The sequence below is a fragment of the Thamnophis sirtalis genome, unplaced genomic scaffold, assembly GCF_051295495.1.
Source record: "Thamnophis sirtalis isolate CommonGarterSnake01/CBP01778 unplaced genomic scaffold, rThaSir2_p1.2 scaffold_9, whole genome shotgun sequence".
Lineage (NCBI taxonomy): Eukaryota > Metazoa > Chordata > Lepidosauria > Squamata > Natricidae > Thamnophis > Thamnophis sirtalis.
Window position 1 is genome coordinate 15,757,250 of NW_028261389.1, and position 23,421 is coordinate 15,780,670.

General features: G+C 44.0%; 2 protein-coding genes across 4 annotated transcripts in view; one reads left to right on the plus strand and one right to left on the minus strand.

The window, feature by feature from the left end:
* WNT5B (Wnt family member 5B) overlaps positions 1-23,421 on the minus strand; it is a 128,416-nt gene that overhangs the window by 48,112 nt on the left and 56,883 nt on the right. The gene's annotated exons all lie outside the window — the stretch shown is intronic.
* On the plus strand, positions 13,531-17,794 carry FBXL14 (F-box and leucine rich repeat protein 14). Of its 3 annotated transcripts, none has more exons than XM_087722904.1 (2): positions 13,531-15,220; positions 17,445-17,794. In XM_087722904.1, the coding sequence occupies exons 1-2, from the start codon at positions 14,022-14,024 to the stop codon at positions 17,452-17,454; spliced, it is 1,209 nt and encodes a 402-aa protein (XP_087579030.1). In that variant the 5' UTR covers positions 13,531-14,021; the 3' UTR covers positions 17,455-17,794. The 3 variants fall into 3 exon arrangements, with proteins under 3 accessions (XP_087579030.1, XP_013929654.1, XP_087579029.1); XM_087722903.1 differs by having other exon boundaries at positions 13,532-15,215; XM_014074179.2 differs by lacking the exon at positions 17,445-17,794 and having other exon boundaries at positions 13,531-15,224.

The following is a 23,421-nucleotide window of genomic DNA, read 5'->3' on the forward strand; positions in this document are numbered from 1 at the left end:
GGGGCCATCCTGGAAAATGTAAGGGGCCAGCCTGTGTCGCTTTGGCCCAGTCTACCCAATGCAAAGAGGAAACAAGCCAGCAGATTGGGGAGTGGCGTCAAACTGGCCACGCCCACCCAGTCAGCCATGCCCAGTGTGTGGTGTCAAATTGGCCACACCCACCCTGTCGGTCATGAACACCCAGCTCCCCGAGGTCAACCACAGCCCTCAATGAAATTTGAGTTTGACACCCCTGAGACAGAAGCTAGAATGTGCAAAAGAAAAAACCTCTACTTTGCATATTTTCAACTTTATTTTTTCACCTCCCACATAATCATAAGGATTCCTGTCAAATTTAGTTTTTCTTTACACGAGAGAAGTGATTTGTCATTGCATTTGAATCAAGGATTTTAAATTAAAATAATCTCTGGTCAGTTTTGAAAGAAAATGTCAGGCCTGAGATGTTTTGCTGGTTTAGCCAACCAAATATTGCTTTAAACCACAATGGCTATTTTCACATGTTGGGGTCAAGGCATAATGGATTCTTTTGATTTCAACTGAGTGCAATAAGTGAATAAGGCCATTATGAATAGCTTAACGAACTAGGAGATGCTTCATGTGATGCTCAAGGCTACAAATTTAACAGAAAATCTCTTTCTAGTTGTGTTGGATAAAATGGGCTTGACTAAAATCATGATTTAGCACAGCAGTGACAAATTGGTTAGTTCAAACCAGGAAATAAATGCTTCTGCAAGTGAAGGGAAACAGGTAAGGGGGATGCTTAATTCAGAAGCCCAAGCAGTATCTTTCCCATAAACTGTGATTTAGTATGAGGCCTAAACAAAGCCAGATTGTGTTGCAACATTTACATCTGTCTATTCCATACTGCAGAACCCAGTCAAGGAAGCAAGAATCACGAATTTCAAGAAGGAGCGTTATTTTTTTTTTTTTTTTAAATGGCATTAAGGTAACCACTTCCAGCCCTCTGTTATTAATGGATTCATTAAGGTGGAATCTCTCTGTTTTGAGTCTCTTCTTCCTAGACCTTTTTTGCAGCTTGGATTGAATGATTGTTTATACAAAAAGCAACTAATGGAACTCCTCTCCCATTGTTGATTGTTTATATTAGGAGTTCATCCCATTTTTTTTCCTTTAGCTTTCTCACAATTCTTCTGTAGGCATTTGTTGAATGGGAAGATACCAGGATGCTTGGAAACAGATGTACCAGGAAAAAAGCAGACCCAGCTGTCCTGAGTTGGGCTTGGAAGGCTAGGAGAGTAGACCCTGGGCTGTAATAGTATGCAGATACAGTGGGTTGCTGCAGAACGATTTAAAGGAGTATTTCTCAACCTTGGCAGCTTTAAGATGTGTGGGCTTCAACTCCCAGAATTCCCTAACCAGCATACTGATGGGAAATTCTGGGAGTTGAAGCCCACGCATCTTAAAAGTTGCCAAGTTTTGAAAGGCACTGATTTAAGCCATATTGACAAAAGGCAAGGTTAATACAATTTTTTAAAATGAATAAATCAACTCCAGCTGGGAAAGAGTGACTACAACTGATTGATTTTCAATACAGGGTTAGCACTTCATCTTCAAGACAAAATGGGGGTATCCTATCCTTTCGCCTTATTGTATTTTTTCCTAGGTTGGGCCTTAGAGAGTAACTCTAGAGTACTATAGAGAGTAAGTAGATATAAAAATGGTATTTCCAAACAACCTATTCAAACGCCATTCCACTAATACCAATAGTTGATTTCTAACAGTAGATCTCAATGAAATATATATCTTGTTACCTCATCATGGCCACACAAATAGTATAATATATAGAGTATGAGTGGAAACACTGTTTAGTCCATTTGAATTACACGTAAAATAATCCATTCTCTCAAGTACCTAATAAATAAAGTTCAGCTCCCTTTGAAGATTAGTGTAGTTTGGATTGGGGTTAAAATGTAAATTATAAACTTTTTAAATAGCAACTTTATCTTTTGGAAAGTTTTCAAAGTAGTTAAACTGGAATGTGTGTGGTCATATTTGGGAGCTTGGCTCTTGAAAGGTGAAAACTGTGTATTTGTGATAAATGCAATTTGACATTTAAGATCTTCAGACTCCACAGGGCTGTTGATACCCCGATTTGTGTGCCATAAATATTATTATTAAATGAAGTCATGCTCTGAGAAGGGGGCCAAGGATAAAATGTTTGTATGCAAGACTCAATATTAAAAACAACTACAGCTCTCCTTTGGCTGGGGTTTGGGGAAAAAATCCCCCAATTTGCAAGATTTGAATATTCACATATTTTCATGTAACTTCAGTTGGGATGTGTCTAGTAAACCTCTGATCAGGGAAGGAGGAATCTTAAGAGTTGTGTTTATGCAGTGTGATACAATCCATTTATCGTGTCTACAACCATAGTGATTAATCCCACAACATTCAAAGGAGTGTGTGTGTGTGTGTGTGTGTGTGTGTGTGTGTGGTGGGTTCTGGATCCCGTTGCAACTGGTATGGTGTAACGGGGCTTGGCGTCCACCACATGAACGCATATACACGTGCTCAGCGCGCGCATTCATCCTTGCCTCCGCGACACTCCAGCTGCTTGACGAAGTGTTGCGCAGGCACTGTACGCTCTGTGCGTGTGCGCAGAAGTGCCGAAGAGCTCAAATACAGGTAAGGGCCCTCTGGAGCACCATATCGGAACAGTACCTGGTGCTCCCGGCAGGCACCAGTACGCCCATAACGGGGCATACGGCCTGCAACCCACCACTGATAGATATATACGTGTGTGTATGTGTGTGTGTGTTTCAGCATAACTCTGGAATGCCTCGGCTGTTGAAATGAAAAGGAATGAATTATATCTATAGTGTCAAACCACAGTACTTTTGACAGTGATAGTGTGCATTTTGGATTCAGAGGTGTGTGTGTGTGTGTGTGTGTGTGTGTGTGTGTGTGTTCCAGCATTACTTTGACTTGAAACTATAGACATAATTCATTCCTTTTCCTGTCTAATACAGGATTACCATAAATAAATACCCGGGGAAACACAGGGTTATCAGCTAATTTGGAATAAAGTTTTATCTTTATAAATTTTGTAATATTTTTATTTTAGGAGTGAAACTGCAGTTTTTCTTGCAAGAAACTGTCCGGTCAGTTTTTTGCAATCATGTTCAAAGGGAAGCCTCCAAAAAGACTACCGAAAGGCGATTTGGAGTTTACATACAGCCCTGGAGCTATGCTATTCGGTTTAAATGTTTTTGGCTTGTTTGATTCTGGCATAGTCAATATGGCTTGTTAGATGTTTATAACCCAACCGAAACCCAGAGCTAATATTAGAACAAAACTGGCCTTTGAAAAAAAAAATCTACAAGTACAGTATTTGTTGACTAGAAATATAATTAGGGCAAGATGCAGAAAAAAACTTAAATTATACTCCTCAACTGAAAACCATAAGTAACAGACAACGTTTCATAAACATGGTCCCATAGTGTTTTGTAGACTAATGTGCAAGTCACAGCAAAGAGGAAAAAAAAAAGTTATAAAATAATATAAACTGAACTCACGCATTATGGTAAGCCATGTTCTGACCATGGTTTGTTAAATAGCCCATCTTCCTAGGATCACACAATATACCCAGTCATAAACTATGATTCACAAACTGCAGAGGTTGATTTCATAGAACTTAATACTCCAAAATGAAGACAACAAACTGAAGAAGGATATAAGAAAAAATTACCTGGATTTTGGTAGCTAAGATCATCAGGGGAGAGAGCCACAAACTAACTCCTTTTAAGGGCCTGTGTGATCAGCTGTGCGGAGTGAAAACATCACCTCCTGAATTACTACTAATTGCAAGGGATACGTCTTAAGAGTTGTTGATTTCTTATTACGGGTTTTGGAGTTACTGCTTTCTGCTGAGTAAGCACAGGCTGACGCAGAGGCCAAAGGAATAAAAGGCAGCTAGTTTCCAAGGCACAAATTAACAAGAAGTTTGACGTAGAAATTCAAGCACAGCAAAACGAAAGTCAACATAGTGTACTTGACTGTTCTAAGAGGCTAAGGAAGGAACAAATAACAGATGTTTGATAGCACTGGTATCATACAGGAAGACGAATGAAACAGGATGCTTGCAGTACTTGTAGCATCTTCTTACCTGGGGGGAAAAAAATTAACATATTTGTAGGAACTGAAAATCTGCGGTGATCCTCAGAGAAAAAGAGGGTTGCAGCAGCAAGCAGCCATGCCTAAGATGCATTAAAAATTGATCAGATTAAAACAAAACAAATGCTACTGTGGGAACTGAGGGAGAAAGCTCATTATGAGGAAAATGAAACAAAGGAGCAAGCCTCATGAGCAACGCTTACATCCAAAAGTAAGAAACACAGAATATGTTTTGTACCTCACAAATTTAAAAGCAGTCGCCAGGAACCTTGAAAAACTGATAATCTATGAGTTTTCTGGGAAGGAAAAAGATACTGTTGAAGAGGAGAGGAGTTCTCTGAAGGTCACAAGGCAAGGGGGGGTGGGAAAAGGCATGGTAACTCACTATCAAAAGGACTCTAAAGAAAACTATACTGGTCCATCAGCTAGGAAGGGGATACATCAAGAAAGAACAATTTCCTACATCTATCAGTTATTCTGATGCTATGATGACGTTCGTCCATCGTGTTCAAAGAGGACCTTGACATCTAACAGGTTGTGGGCTGCCCACGATGTGCCCGCAGGTGGATGGTAAGGCCTATACGGGCACAAAATGTTCTGCCACATGTCGGGCAGACGTGGGTGGGTACCATTCTTGCAGCATTTGCGGCTCTGGCTTTGCGGAGTGCCCACTTCTCTTGTGCTATGCTTGTTCTTCTGTTCCCAGATGTCTGGCAGTTTTGGTCGATCATCGTTCGCCAGGTCGATCGAACTTGTGCCAGGGTTTGTCAATATCTAGGGACTTGAAGGAGGCTTTCAATGTGTCTATTCTAATGCTAATCAACTGGGGACAAATGAGACTGTCGTGACCATTTTTGTGCACTCTGTACGTTGAAAACCTAGAAAGGAACCTGAAAGCTCAGTTGGTGTTTTCAACTGTCTCTTGAGTTCATGGAAGAGAAGTGGAAAGATAAGGAATACTGCAGGTGAATGGCTGCCCGTATGGTGTCCATTATCTGAATGATAAACAGCTGGCAAAATGTGGGTTGCACTCCAAGATCTAACAAACAAATGTGTGACTTCATATTATTATGAAAAAGTAAGAAGTTGAGGGTAGATGCCTTATTTTCAGTGGTGGGCTACTGCTGGTTTAACAACCGGTTTGGTGAGTGCATGCTTTGCGCGCATGTGTGCTTTGCACAAAGCACAGGCACAGTGCTGAAAATGGAGAATTTAGAAGCTCAGCTGCTTACCTTCCAAGTCAACAACAGTAAGTAAAACCGCTGGGGGTGGGGGAAATCAGCTGTGCTGCACGATTGAGAAGAGCTAGAAAGCAAGAAATAAAGGACAGGATAGAGCAGGGATGGGTGGGCGGACCCAGCTGATCGTCGAAGCTACCAGTTCGCCTGAACTGGTCCGAACCGGTAGAATCCAACCCGTGCTTATTTTACTGCACCAAGGGAGTCAGAAGTCAATGCCTTTTTTTCCTTTCCCCCCTGCTTTCCCTCACTATCCACTTCCCCTTTTTCCTCCCCTACTTCCCCTAATATTTATTTTTGCATTCGCTTTGTATGTCATGTTATAAATTAATAAAAACTGTCAATACGGAAAAGAAATGTTTGACTGAAGGATGACAAACTTCATGAGGATAGGTTTTTAAATGGAATCTTGAGGAATTTGGAGTCAAAATGGTATAGACCTCAGTTAAAATGTATTACACTATAGTTAATGACCATGTGTTGTGTGATTTGACTGTAAAAAAAGACAAATGCAATTTTGGGTGGCATCAACAAAAATATTGTTTCCAGGTCCTAAGAAAAAATCGTTGCATTTTTTCCCCCTTTGGTTGTACTTGAGTACTATATCCAGTTTTGGCCACCACACTTAGAGGATTCAGAAAAACTGGAACTGGTTCAGAGAATGTCTGTAAAGACGATCAAGTGACTAGACAACAAGTTCTATTTAGACTTGAGAAGAGAAGGCTGAGATAGGGTATGACAGCACTCTTCAAGTGGCTGAAAATATGTCACATGGAACAAGGACGGGTCATGGAACATTGGATTTAACTAAAGGACAGATATTCTGACTAAACGTCAAACAAACAAACAAACAAACAAACAAAGAACAGCAATTTGATAGCAGGACCACATACTTACTGTGAAAACAGGTGCTCCTGTATAGAAGCCTTCACACAAATTTAGACCTTTAGGTGAAATTACTTTGCTTTTTCCAATGAACAAGGATCTGGAGTTGATAGTCCTTTCATGTCTATGATTTTGTGATGTGTGATTTGTGAAGCCGATCGATGATTGGTGAATACCAAGAAGGACATATGGATCTCTACAAAGATGTTTGATGTCCAAGATCTCAAAGAGCAAGCTGTAACACAGTGGTACCTATTAAAGTCTATCAAAAATCCTATCAGAACTAAAGAGATGGGGGCACTTGCAAAGGTCATGCTGAGCAAGGCGGTCAAAATGAACATCTCCTTGATAAATTAGCCTCTTAATGTATATTTCGATTCCCCCATCTGTCTTAATGACTTTCTGGAAGCTCAGGAAAATTGTAAACAGCTGCTATTTGGATAAAGCAAAATTCTGTTGCAGAGAATTTTTCCTTATTCTTATCAAACATATGCCAAGTAGAAGACAAAAATATATTAATTCATGTACTAGAACTTGACTTCTAAGTCATAAATACATGTCTTATCTTATTTGTGTATTGTTAATTAACAGCAATCTTTATGGATGCTAAATTTTAATTAAAAAGGGGGCAAATAGGGATGATTTCAAAGTACTTTTTCTACAAGCCTGCTTTCTGATAAAAATATCCCCAACCCCAAAGAGATTTTGAACACAAAAAGACTCAAACAGCAAAAAGTGGGTAGGTGAATTCATACATTATGCTAGTTCCTGGCTTGAGTAAACATGCTTTATTCAGGAACCATGATTTGTGAAATCTACAATCAACATCATTAAGACAAAAATAGGTTTATACATCACACATGCACACATTTTGTTCAAAACTCTCACTTTTTTTTTTAATGCAGCAAGTTTTCATTGAAAAAAATAAATACTGATAGGAAAAAAATACACTAACCCACAAAGAACATGCAATTATCGGTCTGTTGGTCAAGAAGTTTGTGCTTGGTGTCCTTGTCTTCTTAAAAAACAAAATTCCTTTACTTGGAGCCAATGTTGCTGACTTGAGGAAGTGAAATTCATTGGGCTCATCTAACATGCTAAATAATAAACCAGATTTCGCAAACCAGAATGCCTGCGTTTTTTTAAAAAATGCACACAAAACTTAAAACCAAATAAGCCACATTATGGTATGCATGTTGTATAAAACAGCCATTTACACAGCGGTCAATTTTTATAAACAGTTCCTTCGTATTACAAAAAATTAATGTCTACAACTTATGGATCGGCCCTAGTCACAGGAAATGTGCTAAAATCCTGTCCTCTGGTTTCATAAAATGCTGTTAAGTAGCTTGCCAAGGGCTTACATTTGCACCAAGTAATCACTTGGTCTCTTGGTCACAGTCTCTTGAAAGACCTTGCTCAAATTAGCTTTCACTGAGTTAAGGATTCTGGGCATCAGTGAAGGAAATATCCTTACAATATAAGTACTCTTCATGGTGGAAAGATATTAAGAGAGCATTTTAAAAAAGGCTATTTTAAGACACTATAAAGAATCTTAATATCAGTCCAATTACTCTCAGCAAGGAAGCTTCAGTTGGACATGAAAAAAAAGTTTTTTAAGAGTATGGCAGGAAATGCATGCAGATCATTTATAAGGAAGCAACATTTTTGGTTGGCCCTTGTTCAGCCTCACTTTATTTAATTTCCTTGATCGTTTGCCAGTTATGAGTAATGTTAATGCAATGTCAATCCTAGTGCAAAGATAGCCCGTTGCTACCTTTTTTGTACTACACTATAGTTGCAAGCAAATGGATCAGATCCCTCTAAAGCATTTATTTTAAACCCTCGTTCTGTAAATCATCTTGTCTACCCTCCTAAATATGGATAGCGCTGCTTTAAATCCAAGAGTTAAAATCGCAGCCCAACAGTGTGTTAGTGTTTAAATCAGTTTAATCCTGCTGATTTGATATCAATACCACTAACATAAAGGTTCCCCTCACACATAGGTGCTAGTTGTTCCCGACTCTAGGGGGCAGTGCTCATCTCTGTTTCAAAGCCAAAGAGCCAGCGCTATCCGAAGACATCTCCACGGTCATGTGGCCGGCATGACTACCGCTGAAGGCGCATGGAACGCTGTTACCTTTCCACCAAAGGTAGTTCCTATTTTTCTACTTGCATTTTTACAGGCTTCCGAACTGCTAGGTTGGCAGAAGCTGGGACAAATAACAGGAGCTCACTCCATTACGTAGCGCTAGGGATTCGAACCACCGAACTGCCGACCTTTCTGATCGACAAGCTCAGCATCTCAGACATTGAGCCACCGTTTCCCCCACCAACAGACAATTGGCATAATTTAGAAAGATTCCTTTTCTAAAAAAAAAAAAAGTGTACTCGTTTAACCCTAATGAGACTCACTGTGATTAGCTATGATGCTGGTCCAATTCTTCTGGCTACATATTTAAGAATAGGAAAAGGAAGAAGGTAGGACAGAGGGAGATCCAACCTGGAAATAAGGAGGAATTTCCTGACAATGAGATTATGACTGATCAATGGAAAAGCTTGCCTTACGCAGTTCTGGGTGCACCATCGCTAGACATTATCAAGAAAATATTTAACAGCCATTTCTCCAAATTCTTATAAGGACTCCTGTCTTGTGCAAGGTATTGGATTAGGTAGAACGCCTCAAAGGTCCCTTCCAGCCTTATTTACAAACAGAGAGATTTGCTAAAATGAAAATACTAGAGAGGATTGCTTAATAAACTTAAGAGTTAAATCATTCAGAGAAGTTGAATATTGAATTCCTTCCCAAGAAAGAAATGAGAAATATTCACTGAAAGCAATTGTGCAATTTTTGTGTGTGGATTTCATCTATTTTCTGAGGCCTTGTTCAAAGACCAAACTTCACTAATCAATTATCAATTTTCACAGGGCTTTTTCATTCATTAGCTAATATTTAAAACAACTCATTAAGTGTGATTCCCAAAAAAACTTTATGATTTATTCAGACTGCTTGTTATATTGAAGGCATAACAAACCACAGTTTACAAGATATAATGGTTGAATACACAAAAGCCACACGTCAAGCCCAAAGAAAGAACAGTTTGGCTTAACACAATATGTGATTTCAGCTTGTAAAACATAATCACGGCCTACATTACAGTCCAATTCTCGACAAACTGGGAGAATTGGGGAGAATTTTTCTCATGTTTCTTATGATGCAGAAACAAAAATTGGTCTGTACATACAGATTATGTTCACACAAATGCTTAGCCATATCATTGAAAAATACAGCACATGCATTTGTACATGTTTTTGTAAATCATAGTGTCAGTGGTAGTGTAGAAATTAAATAACTACACACATATATATCCAGATGTGTGTGTATGTGTGTACATGTATGTATATATGCATGTATGCCCGCCTGCCTGCCTGCGCACGCACGCACACACACACACACACACACACACACACACACACACAGAGGAAGAGAGAGAGGGAGAGAGGGGCAGGCAGGCAGGCAGGCAGACAGGAAGGAAGGAAGGAAGGAAGGAAGGAAGGAAGGAAGGAAGGAAGGAAGGAAGGAAGGAAGGAAGGAAGGAAGAGCATGTCTGTGTATGTAGATATTGCTACTATGAGATTCAAGGATTAAGCAAATGCATTGTTTTTCCCTTTTATTATATAGTTATAAGTCTTGATACATATTATTTCTGTGTAATATATAATATAAAATTAATAAAAATTAATATATTTCTTTAAAAGATTAAGGTGTTGAAAATGGAGAAATGTAAATGAATATTAATTATGATTTAGGATGTCAATATTTCAACCATAAATTATTTAGCTTCTTATACAAAATTAAGCATAACTTTAGAGAAAGGAGAAAACCCACTTCAGCTTATATTATGTGATAATAGTTTCAATTTTAAGCTAGTTATTTAGTATTAAAATATCTACATTATACTATAATTTATACACCTACAGCCACACAAAGCAAAAGTGTTCAAGTTCAAATATCAGAAAATTTTAAAAGGAAATAGTCGGTATATGCATTATTTTAGACAAGTCGCCAGGTAAAGAAATCATAAGTTCTAGTGTGCAGTTGTGTTGAAACAAATCAACTAATAAAACTCTTCAAAAGTACTAGGACTTCTGAGTTGTCCTTCGTGTCTGGATTCATGCACCATTTGACTGAACCATAATGTGAATTGTTTTGGTTTAAGCCTGTTGCATGAACAACAGCATGATATGGAATCATTGCTTCCATATCATGAGATATTAAGTGAGCTAGCCCATAGAATTGCCAAGAGTCAGACACAACTGAATGGATATCATCATCATCATCATCATCATCATCACTTACAGGTTAGTGCTTATTCAGTAAACTATGGTTTAGGAAAAGAATTGTGGTAAAAGAAACACAACTTCATAGCTTAATGATGTTTCTCTCCACATACTCCATAGCTGCAAAACATAATGGCATTGCAGCCTATATGTGTCTGGCTTACTTGAGGTTATAAAGTTGTGTGATTTTAGATGGTATTATTTGGGTTGTGTAATGTCAGACAATGACATTTAATAAAGAATGGGAAACGTGATGTGAACAGTTTGTGGATCAGAACAAGGATATTTTGGAGATGGAAGTAGCAAGTTGTCTGGTTAAACAGGTTTCGGTTTTCCTTTGAAAACATTTCCCTTGAGAAAATGAAAAGATATATTTTGCTATAGCGACAGCACTTAAGATGTATATGGTGCTCTACAGCAGTGATCTCCAACCTTGGCCACTTTAAGACTTGTGGACTTCAACTCCCAGAGTTCCTCAGCCAGCAAAGCTGGCTGAGGAACTCTGGGAGTTGAAGTCCACAAGTCTTAAAGTGGCCAAGGTTGGTGACCACTGCTCTGAGTCTACAGGACTTTACAGCACTCTCTGAGCGGGTTGCAATATCAACATATTGCCCCCAGCAATTTGCGTTCTCATTTTACCGACCTCGGAAGGATGGAAGGCTGAGTTAACTTTGAGCCTGTCAGGATCTAATTGCAGACTATGAGCAAATACTGCATTCTAACCACTGCGCCACCAGGGTTATCGCTTCCCAATTCATTTCCCAATACTTTATCAGAGAGTAGCGGGAGAAAACCATTCCTGTCTCAACCCCCACCCCCGTTTTCTTGAAATGATAGAGAACAGCTAGCATTATTAACATTTTGTTTTCAGTATCACCTAATGGAGGTATATATCTGAAACTACTTTATCAACAGAGCTTTGTCCAACTTCATCTCTCAAGGGAAAGGAGTGTAACATGAAAAGTGAAGGGCAGACAAATTTTCATGCATAGGGTGTAGAACAATAACAGCTTCATTCACCATCATACCTCAAAATGGATTTGACAATTAACTTTAATTTGGCCCACTCATCTGCTGCTAAGCCTTCTCGGGCTGACTAAAAGTATATAGGACCGTGATGGCAAACTTATGCCACGCGTGCCCGAAGTGGTACGCAGAGCCATGTCGCCTGGCATGTGTTGGCGTCGCCTGTCCTTCTCCCAGATTTCTGGTGTGTATGTGCACACGACAATCAGCTGGCCTTTGTGTATGCGGCAGTGCCAGAAATCAGGAGAGCTGGTCTTCCATTTTCTGGTGTGAGCATGCATGCTGGCCAGCTGATTGGCACATGCACATGTGCAGCAGTAACCAGGAGACTTTCTGCTCTGAGCACATGTCAAAAAGCGGATGTTCATTTCCTGGTGCGCGCCTGCTCTCTGGGCAGTTCCTCTTCCTGGTCATGGCCCAGATGAGCGTGCATGATGCGAAGTGTGCGCATCAGAGGTGGGTTGTTCCCAGTTCGGCCCGGATTCTCTACATGCACAGAAGCATCACGCGCAAAAGCAAACTGGTAGTAGAAAAAATTGGAAACCCACCACTGGTGCGCAGGCACTAAAAGTGTTCCCTTTTTGCACTTGGTGCCACACGTTCATGCGCATGCTCTCTTTTCGGCACTCAGTGCCGAAAAGGTTCGCCATCACTGGTATAGGGGTTTGGTTCTAGAATGATATTTCTCAACTTTGGCATCTTTAAGATATTTGGACTTCGTCTCCCAGAATTCCCCAGCAACACTATACTAAGAGTGCAGAAAATCAATAATCAGGACAGTCCCTGGAAATGTGTTGGACTCCATCTCCCCCTGTGGCCAATTGGTGCAGAGACTGGCTGAACACAGACATGTCCCAAAACCAATTCATTTTCAAAAACAACCTTGCACCCAACAAGTTGCATTTGCTTGCATTGGCCCTGCTTTCTGCATTTTATTCCTAATCATTTGGAATAAATTCCTAATTTATTCACTAAAGCCTCCATTTTCGGGAAACCCCACATTTTTGGTTTATTTCATGGCCCTGGCTGTTTCTCTTCGGCTGTGCTTTTGCAAAGTTTTGTCTGGTCGGCGGTTCGAATCCCTAGTAAAGGTCTTCTGGGTAAGCAGGGGGTTGGACTACATGACCTCCAAGGTCCCTTCCATCTGCTACTGTTACCTTTTGACTCTTGTTTTTTCAAACTTGGCAACTTTTTGTGGACTTCACCTCCCACCAATCCCCTGGGAAGTGGGTGTCCACAAACTTCAAAGTTGCCAGGTCTGTTGGTTTATCCTCCCGTGACACATGCCTTCCCCCTCAAATGCAACCGTCCAACGTCAATTTAAATTAATCAAGGCAGAGCCATCCTTCCCGCACCATCGATGGCCGACAGTCTTTTTTTTTTTAGCCCGACTAAAAATAATGTCTCTCTACCAGGCAAATCCACTGAGGATTCTTGAGGGGGGGGAGGAAGGGAAGCAATGGGGGGGGTTCCAGTTCCCCCTCCTTCCCGGGGTGCTTTTGGCACCGTCCTTCCTTGAAATATCCCCCTAGCAACGCCGATGCTTCTCGTCCTAACGTGACACGTCACAGCGCGTTGGTGGGGGGCAGTTAAAACACGTCTCCAGATCGGGCGGGATAACCCTCTGGCCAACCGCGGAGACGGGGGGTGGTGGGGGGAGACGACACTCTATAGCCTTCCTGCCATGCGTCCCGCACAGGAATCCGTCCCCTCGAGGCTTTGCGCGGGCGTCGCAAGGGTTAAGCCGAAAGGGAGGGGAAGGGGGAGGAGGGAAAGCGAAGGGGCTGCTGTTGTCAAGGCGACGGCTCGGAGTGTTCCGGATCGTACCATTGCGCAGGCGGCGCGGGGGGTGGGTGGCGCAGACCAACCAGGCCCAGCCCAGCCTCCTCCTCCTTCTCCTCCTCCTCCTTTCCCCCTCCGGCTCGAACGCGGCGCCGGGGCCCGGCAGGCAGCGAGCGAGTCGGAACCTGCCGACCGGAGGAAGAGGGCGAGAGGCGGGTCCCGTGAACGGCGGCAGCAGCAGCGGCGGCGGCGGCAAGAGTCGCAACTCGGCGGCGGGCCGCCCCGGCTGGGAGACAAAGGAGGGGAAAGGCGGCAGGCAGCCGAGTTCCGAGGACGGAGCCGCCCGCGGGGCTGAGCACGATGCGGCGCGGGGCCGCCCGAGGCCGGGATCGAGGCGGCTGCGCGGCCTGCCTGGCGTGGCGCGGCTAAAGGAGGCGGCGGCGGCGAGGGCGGCGCGGCCGAGGCCCGACGGACTTCCCTTCGGCCAAGCCCGCCCTGGCGGCGGCGGCGGCGATGTGAAGGCCGGGCCCGGGCGAGCGCGCCGAGGCTGGGCGGAGCGGCGCAAGGACGCCGGGCCCGAGGCGCCGCGCGGCGGAGGCGATCCGGGCCCGGGCGATGGAGACGCACGTCTCGTGTCTGTTCCCGGAGCTGCTGGCCATGATCTTCGGCTACCTGGAGGTGCGCGACAAGGGCCGGGTGGCGCAGGTGTGCGCGGCCTGGCGGGACGCCGCCTACCACCGCTCGGTCTGGCGGGGCGTGGAGGCCAAGCTGCACCTGCGCCGCGCCAACCCGTCCCTTTTCCCCAGCCTGGCGGCGCGGGGCATCCGGCGGGTGCAAATCCTGTCGCTGCGGCGCAGCCTGAGCTACGTGATCCAGGGCATGGCGGAGATCGAGAGCCTCAACCTGAGCGGCTGCTACAATCTCACCGACAACGGGCTGGGCCACGCCTTCGTGGCCGAGATCGGCTCCCTGCGCGCCCTCAACCTCAGCCTCTGCAAGCAGATCACCGACAGCAGCTTGGGCCGCATCGCCCAGTACCTCAAGGGCCTGGAGGTGCTGGAGCTGGGCGGCTGCAGCAACATCACCAACACGGGCCTCTTGCTCATCGCCTGGGGCCTCCAACGCCTCAAGAGCCTCAACCTGCGATCCTGTCGCCACCTGTCCGATGTGGGCATCGGGCACTTGGCCGGCATGACCCGGAGCGCGGCTGAGGGCTGCCTGGGGCTGGAACAGCTGACGCTGCAGGACTGCCAGAAGCTCAGCGACCTCTCCCTCAAGCATCTGGCCCGGGGTCTCACTCGCCTGCGCCAGCTCAACCTCAGCTTCTGCGGGGGGATCTCGGATGCCGGGCTGCTGCACCTGTCACACATGAGCAGCTTGCGCACGTTGAACCTACGCTCCTGTGACAACATTAGCGACACCGGTATCATGCACCTGGCCATGGGCAGCTTGCGCCTTTCGGGCTTGGACGTCTCCTTCTGTGACAAAGTCGGAGACCAAAGCTTGGCCTACATTGCACAGGGCCTGGACGGCTTGCGCTCTCTCTCCCTTTGCTCTTGCCACATCAGCGACGAGGGCATCAACCGCATGGTGCGCCAGATGCATGGACTGCGCACCCTCAACATTGGCCAGTGCGTCCGCATCACTGACAAAGGCCTGGAGCTTATCGCCGAGCACCTTAGTCAGCTCACCGGCATTGACCTTTATGGCTGCACCCGCATCACTAAAAGAGGCCTGGAGCGCATCACTCAGTTGCCCTGCCTCAAGGTGCTCAATCTGGGACTCTGGCAAATGACTGAGAGTGAAAAAGTAAGGTGAGAGGAGGGGACACCCGGAAAGCCCCATCCCACCGGAAGGATTCACCAACTGACTACTGCAGTAGAGAAAAGTGGAGGGGGAGGGAGGCGGTAGTCCTCCAAAGGGGTTTGGGGAAGGAAGAGAAAGCATCTTCCATCCTTCTGAGGTCGGTAAACTGAGGAGCCAGATTGTTGGGGGTAATATGCTGACTCTGTAACCCGCTTAGAGGGGGCTGGAAAGCACTGTGAAGTGGTATATAAGTCTAAGTGCTATTGCTATCTTGGCTATTTGCCTGCCTCTGGTGCCCGCACAATGGAGGTGAGAGAAAGGGGGACCATACAGGTAGTTCTCAAGTTAGGACCATAATGGAGCCTGCCCATTGTAATCGTAACTCCATGATGGGTTATAAAGTGAATCCCCTGATTTGACAGCGGTTTTTTTGCAGCAGCGGTCATGCAAATCTGTTGTCATTAAGCAAGTCAGCGGTCCTCCGTGGGTTCAGTTTTTCCGAAAACTGGAAGCAAATGTTGGTTTTCAGCAAAACTCTTAAAAGGCTCATGTGAACTGTGGCCCCTTGCCAATCCGCCATAAATGCGGCCGGTTGCTGAGCTGGGTACCATCACATGATTCAGGGTACCATCACATGCCCACGGGGGGTGGGGGGTGGCAGCAGCCAGAATTTCGAACGTGGGTCTTAAGTATACCCCAGCTAGTCCATTGGAACTTCGAACAGTCTCTAAGCAACTGGTCATAAGTTGAGGACTACCTGTATTTCTTTTCCTAATTCCTTCCTCTGCATTAGAGGGAGACAACTGCACTCTACAGCAGCCTTCCGTGTGGGTGGATACAGTATCGTGTTTTTTTTTTAATTGGAAATGCAGCTTCTCAATCATTTATGCACTGGGGATGGACGCAGCCCCCTTTACCCCAATCTGATTCCACTTACTTCTGCACTAGGGATAAAAGAAATCCTACCCTGTTCCCTTTCTAATTTCATGAGAACCTGCTCCTTTATTGGGCAAATAGTCTCGTCTTTTACTAGTCCCTTTCACTCATGCTTGTCCATCAACCCCCTCATCGTGCTTTTTGTAGCCTGTCGCCCTTTTCTTAATAACGTAGGCAACTTATAGATATCCAATTGACTTGGGCATTGCCTTATACCAACTCAAGCCATTGGCCTTTTCTAGCTCAACTGACCGGCGGAACATTTCCTGTCTGAGAAAGACAAGTCTTTCCTGGCCCTTTCGTTCTACCTCTCCTAAAGCCTAGAACCCTTCCCCCTCCCTTTTCTGCTCCCCCCCCAGTTTGAGATTAGAAACATTAAGCCTTTTACTGAGAAGAGGGGCTTTTTTAAAAAAAATGCCATTAGTTGGAGTGTCAACGAGAGCATGTGTTTCATTTTGCTCATTGTTGCTTAGAGGGCCACCACATTTTCCTCCGAAACTCATTTTATGCTGTATCCAACCCACCTCATCACCATCTTTTCCTTTGCTGCTGGAACCATTACAAAGTTGAATCATCTTTTTATTTTTATTTTTTTTTTGTTTCTGTGGCTTCCCCTCCTACTTATTTCATCTTTTGGGGAAACAGATCTTTTTTTAAAAAAAAATCAGCCAGAGTTTCATTTTTGGGGGGGGAGTATTAGAGGCAGAGTGATGGAATTAATCATCACCAGAAATGCAACGAAATGCCTTCAACAACCCTGCAGCCCTCCCTCCCTTTATACATTAGCTGTTTTTATTTGTTCTCTTATCCTCTTCATCCGTGGAATAAGTTTGAAAGACAGCTGAAGTGGCTACCCTTGTGAATTTTAACTCAAGTATACTATGGCTATATAAACATTTGGCTACCTCGGGTTTGGGTTGTTGTTTTTTTCTCCTTCCCTCAACCTTGGAATGTTTATGAGAAAGTTGAAACTGAAATATGTTGTGCCTAGACTGGTAAGATTTCCCCTGGGGTTTATGATTTAGAGGTGGGGGGGGAGAGGAAGAGGAGAAGGAAAAGTGACTAGGAAATTTTGCCCCCTGTCTGTCACCTATAAACGTGATGCCTCTTCCTTTTTGACTAAAGTTTCGGAAACCCACCAGTGCTTTTGTGTTCTCACTCTTATAGCACAAAGACATGGAAACACGGGGATGTCCAAAATTAGTGATTGGGCAACGATGAAAGAAATGTGAAAGTAGGAACTCTTGTTTCTTTAAATATATGCAAACTCATGCCTTCCCTTCTCAAATTACTTAGATCAAAGTAGGTAACTTCCAATAAGGAAGTGCCCAAAGAGGAGCAAGCAGAACAGACTGACTTGCAGTTGCCACAGGAATGGGGGGGAAAAAGTCAACTTCAAGTCAATTTCTATTCTGCCTTTAAAATAAAAGCCACTTCTTGATGCTTGTCTTTAAAGGAGGATCAAGACAACTTTGAAGAAAGCAAAATTGATGGGGGGAGGAAGGGCCAGTGTAGATTCTTCCAGTTCTCCACAGTTCTAGGAAATGTGAAATTTGGATAAGCCCAGAAACTACAGCACCCACCCCCATCATGGAATAAATGTACTGTTTATGAATTTGTATAAAATTAAAGATCCTCTTAAAACATTTTATATTCTTACAGTAAAAGGCTAAACTGATATTTATATAATAAAAAAGGAAATATGAAGTATGTTTTTTAAAAAAAATAATGTTGCATGTGTGTCTTTGTCCTTTAAAAGGTAGGAATCTCCAAAGTTGTGAGGAGAGTTGTGGTCCCCTCCTTTTGTGGTTAATGAGCAATTTGGTCCGGGTGAATCAAAGCCACTGGAACGCTTTTGTCCTTTGAGCATAAAAGGTTAAGTAACTCCCAAATTAGAAGTTTTCTGTTCAGCAAATGGTTGTTTGAAAAGATCTTTAGAACTTCTAGATTATGCTACCTGTACATAAGTGTTTGTACCTGCGCCTGCCGACTTGATATGGGCAAATGCCTCCTAGCATAACAATGAAACACACTGTCTCAGTGACTTACGTTTTTCCTTTTGGTTTGTTACACAAGAAGTTGAGTGACTTTGGAGAAAGGGGGGGTGGAATTTGGAATATTTGTAATCCAGGCTTTCAAATAAAAATAAATGCCAAATCTGGATGTTAAAATAGCCTAAATTAGATAGGGAAGGTCCCTTGGTGCTCCTCTCTAACTTTTCCTCTTGATAGCAATCTTTTTTTTTTCTAAACTTCTCCACCGAAGGTTTTTAAAACAACTGGGAGGAAGGTTAAGTAGTATTTCTAGAATATAATACAAAATACTAACACCCCCCCCCCAAATGCAGTGTTTTTCTCTCCCCTTTATTAATAAACTAGGGATAGCGGTTAGAGGGGGGGGTAGAGAATTTGAAATGGTGGAAAGAGGCAAATCCATTGTTCAGTAAAGTTTAAAAAAAAGGAGCTGTCCTTGCTTGCTTGCTTGTTCAGTCATGCAGACTGAATCGTGCTGTGCGAGGGTCCCTATGGAAGAGAGGAGGGGTGGCTATTTTCCTTTTTTTAAAAAAAACATTCCTCTCCAGGCCTGGCTGTCTTTAAGCTGCTTTTCCTCTGGGGGAGGGGGAGGGGGGGAGGGCCTGGAGTTCCTGTACATTTGCATTTCAAGGACTGTCTCAGCCTCGGTCTGTGATGCATTGAAGTAGCTCTTCACTCATCCATGTCACTCCGGGTAAGTCCCTGTCACAGGTGTGTGTTTGGGGAAACCAATGGTGCTTCAACATAAACCCTCAGTGGCAGTGTCCCCCCCTTAATACCTGGACTTCCAGTGTTTCAATACCGGAGAAAAGAAGACAACCATTTTTTTCATCTTTAAAAGAAGACAAAGGAGAGGAGACATTTGCGCAGGAATTATGTCCTTGCCTTAAAGCGAAAGTGAGAACTGCAGCAGTCTTTTTCCAATGTTCTCCAATCTAGTATCTTCCCAAATGCAGAAGTGGTGCTTCAACTTAAAAAAAAAAAAAAGATGTCAGGGTGGTGATGGTGGATAGGAATTATGGGAGTTGAAGTCCCAACATAAGAGGGTGCCAGGTTGAGGGAAGGCTGGCCTAGACTGCTGCTTTTATTTAAAACCTTCCATGCTTTCTGTGGGGAGCTGGTCACAAAAGCTGCATTGTTCTCATTGGCAAAAGGCAGCACAATTGGATCTAATTGAGCCTGACACTACATCCATCTTCTTTTACTTGGAGGGAAGTGCGAGGGCTGCTTCTATCCCACCCCCTTGGCCTCTGGGTGGGAGTTTTTAAATTTATAATACATCTGTGGCTGAAGAAAATATGAAGCTTATTAAAATAAGAAGGCTTGACCTTAGCCACAGTCTGTCAATGGTAGACAATGCAGGACTGAGTGTTGTTTTTTTTAAAACAAGAGAAACAGTTCAGGCTTTTGTATGAAGTATGTTTAGCTTGGCAGATTGGTTATATTTTAAAATAAATTGTACTGAATCTTAAAAAGTGATTTGGACTCGGCAAGCTAGGAAGTTGTGGGAAGTTAATTATACATACAGCACTTTTCATGAAACGGTTCCATTCCCCATTCATTCTGTGAAACGGTCACTGTTGGCAACAGCAATTCTAACTTGAACAATGTTTTTTACACCACCACCCCCAGCAAAATTTTGTAATTTCAAATGTTGCACTTTTGGAGATAATGTGGTTGCTTAGTTATTTTGTGGCTCAGTGTGTCATGTGTACCAGCTATCAAAAACTATCATTATGAATTAGGACCTGCAAACTCAAGTCAACTGTGGCTTGGATTTACTTATCAGATCAAAGTTAAATTAACCAGTTTATTAATCACATTTATAGACTGCTGCAGTCCCAAACTACTCTTCACAGTTCATCAAGATAAAAATGCAACACCAAGCATCCACAATATGATTAAAATACATACATCTTACATACATACATACATACATACATACATACATACATACATACATACATACATACATACAACAAATCATGGCTTGCTTAGACACTGAGATTGTCAATCAGAAAGGTGAGAAGTTTGGCGGTTTGAATCCCCAGTGCCGCTTAATGGAGTGAGCTCCTGTTACTTGTCCCACCTTCTGACAACCTAGCAGTTCGAAAGCACGTAAAAATGCAAGTAGAAAAATTGGAACCACCTTTGGTAGGAAAGTAACAGCGCTCCGTGCGCCTTTGGCGTTTAGTCATGCCGGCCACGGAGACGTCTTCGGACAGCATTGGCTCTTCTGCTTTGAAATGGAGATGAGCCCAGTCCCCTAGAGTCAGGAATGACTAGCGTTCCTATGTGCGGGGGAAACTTTACCTTATAACAAAATTAATCTATAAACTCAACCAAGATGGTATTGTCCAAATGCCCTCCCAAAGCGGGGGTTCTACAAAGACCACCTAGAACAGGGGTCCCCAGTCCATGGACCGGCCCCACTCTGTGGCATGCCCGAAACTAGCCTCGCAAACAAGGGAAGCCCCCTCCATGGGTTGCAGGCAGCATGAGAAACCACGTCCCTTCTTCTGGACAGAGAGCTCTGACGTTGCTCCTGGAGCCTGTTGGAGCCACTCTCCCAGCTTAAGAGTCACAGCTTCAAATGTTCCAACACCCCTAGGAGCATTTGGCTTTTACTTTCCACATCTTCTCTATCAGATGAACTGGTCTTTCCCCAGTTTCTCACACAATCCTGATTGCTGTCTTCTGCTCCTTGGCCCCTAGAACAGAGGTCTCCAACCTTGGCCACTTTATGACTTGTGGACTTCAACTCCCAGAATTCCTCAGACAGTCCACAAGTCATAAAGTGGCCAAGGTTGGAGACCCCCTGCACTAGAACGATGTCTGGATGATTGGCCAATAGTTGCCTCTCCATCTGGATCAGGAAGTCCCACAGGGTCTTAGCTCTGTTGTCCTCCACAATTTTCTGTGGAATCTCCCAATCTGGACTTGGGAGGCTCTAGCTCAGATAATCTGCAGATGTTTCTGTACGCAATGCAAGCTACTAGGTTGTGCCATTCAGTGCATGCTGTTCCTTTCTGCATCTTACACCCTGCCACAAGCTTATGCATTGTTCTTTTATTGACATATTCTGTGCAAAAACAAAATGCCCACACAGACATTTAAAAAAAGAAATGCTGCAATATGGGGCTGAAAAATGGGAGAACAGGCAAGGTTGCTGCATAGAATCTCAATTTACTTGGGATTGAAATATCCCCTTGAAAATGCAAGATATAATAATGAAATAAACGAAGAAGTAGCTGTGGATCTGACAGTACCAGAAAGAGTGCAGAGAAGAGCAACAAGAGATTAGGGGACTGGAGGCTAAAACATATGAAGAACAGTTGCAGGAACTGGGTATGTCTAGTTTAATGAAAAGAAGGACTAGGGGAGACATGATAGCAGTGTTCCAATATCTCAGGGGCTGCCACAAAGAAGGAGTCAAACTATTCTCTAAGGCATCTGAGGATAGAACAAGAAGCAATGGGTAGAAATTACCGTAATCAAGAAGAGAAGCAACTTAGAACTGAGGAGGAATTTCCTGACAGTTAGAACAATGAATCAGTGGAACAGCTTGCCTCCAGAAGTTGTGAAAGCCCCAACACTGGAAGTCTTTAAGAAGATGTTGGATAGCCATTTGTCTGAAACGGTATAGGGTTTCCTGCATAGGCAGGGGGTTGGATTAGAAGACCTCCAAGGTCCCTTCCAACTCTGCTATTGTATGGTATTGTATAGTACCAGAATCGGGTGGGTTTCTATCGGTTCAGACTGGTTCAGCCAAACCACTAATGGTTTGCTAGCCTAGGTCACTGGAACCAGCAACGACCCATGCCCCCGAACCGGTTCCCCAGTCAGGGCCGTCAGTACCACCATATTGTTTTTCAGTTTTAATTGCACTGTGCATGTGCGCGCACGAGCAAATCGGCAGAAATGCCAGCCGGAACCCACCCTTGACCAGAATGTGTGATATTACTGAATCTGGTAAGAGGCCATGTGGTGTAGCTACTAAGTTGAGAAATCCTCAGTTGAAATCTTTAGATAGCCAGTGGTACTTTCTCAGCTGCAATAAGTTAATCAACCTGGTCTGAAAACACACTGAAATTAGGAGGCCTATTGGTTATGCAAGGGTTTACCAACATTGGAAACTTAAAGAAACATAGACTTCAACTCCTAGAACTCCTCAGCCAGCATGCTGGCTGGGGAATTCTGGGAGTTGAAGTCCATGTGTCTTAAAGTAGCTGAGGCTGTGAAACCCTGAGTTAATGGAGATTCTCAGTCATCCAGGTCATGGTTGTCCCAAAGGTACTTTTTCAAAAGGCAACTGGACTTTCTTTGTTTTTCCTTGAAGATGTTTCGCTTCTCATCCAAGAAGCTTCTTCAGTTCTAACTGAATGATGGAGCAGGGAAGGATTTATATTCCTTGCAGTCATCTGATTTGCACACATTTGCAACCCGAGGGCACAGATAAACCTCTATGTGGCCTCAACTACTCCCCCCCCCAAAAGTGCTAACAACCAGATGACTGCAAGGAATATAAATTCTTCCTTTCTCCACCGTTCAGTCAGAACTGAAGAAACCTCTCCGATGAGAAGCAAAACGTCTTCAAGGAAAACCAAGGGAACTCCAGTTGCCTTCTGAAAAAGCACCTTTGAGAAACCCTGGATTATATAAATGTTGCGTGCCTGTCATTTTACACAGCCTAACCCTAACATGCAGTTACACCCAGGGGTGGCTTCAAAAGTTTTAGCAAGGGGTTCTCTGCCCAGTTGCTGGGTGGGCGTGGCCTTGGTGAATGTGGCCTAGTCAGCATCCTGCACCACGGGGGGGGGAGGGGGGCGTTTTTGCCTTCCCTGGGCTCCGGAGGCTTTCCTCGAGCTTTCGCTTTGGAGGCTAGAAGCAAGCCCGTTTCCGGCCTTCCCCAACGTCCAGTAGGCCCGTTTTTTGCCCTCCCTGAGCCTCTGCACGCACCTTGCACTTATCTGCATCCAAAACGGGCCGCGTGGTGACTCCTGGGAGGGGCGGGATGGGCAGGGCCAGCCAGTAGGAGGATTTGGAGGTTCTCCAAACTGCACAATCTTAGCTAGAGGTTCTCCCGAACCCCTGCACACCCCCAGCAGCCCACCCCTGCTTACACCTCAGAACCAGACCGGCACTGAGGAGTTAATGCGGCATGGATCTGCCTCTACTTGAAGGCCGTTGGGAGAGGAAGCATACAAAGAATCGAAAATAGAAACTTCTGCACCTCAGTG

Excerpts from the sequence above, each read along its gene's own strand:
- FBXL14 (XM_087722903.1), top strand. The coding sequence starts at position 14,022 with ATGGAGACGCACGTCTCGTGTCTGTTCCCGGAGCTGCTGGCCATGATC. Across the intron at positions 15,216-17,444 it reads AAATGACTGAGAGTGAAAAA|ATCAAAGTAGGTAACTTCCA; the intron begins GTAAGGTGAGAG and ends CAAATTACTTAG.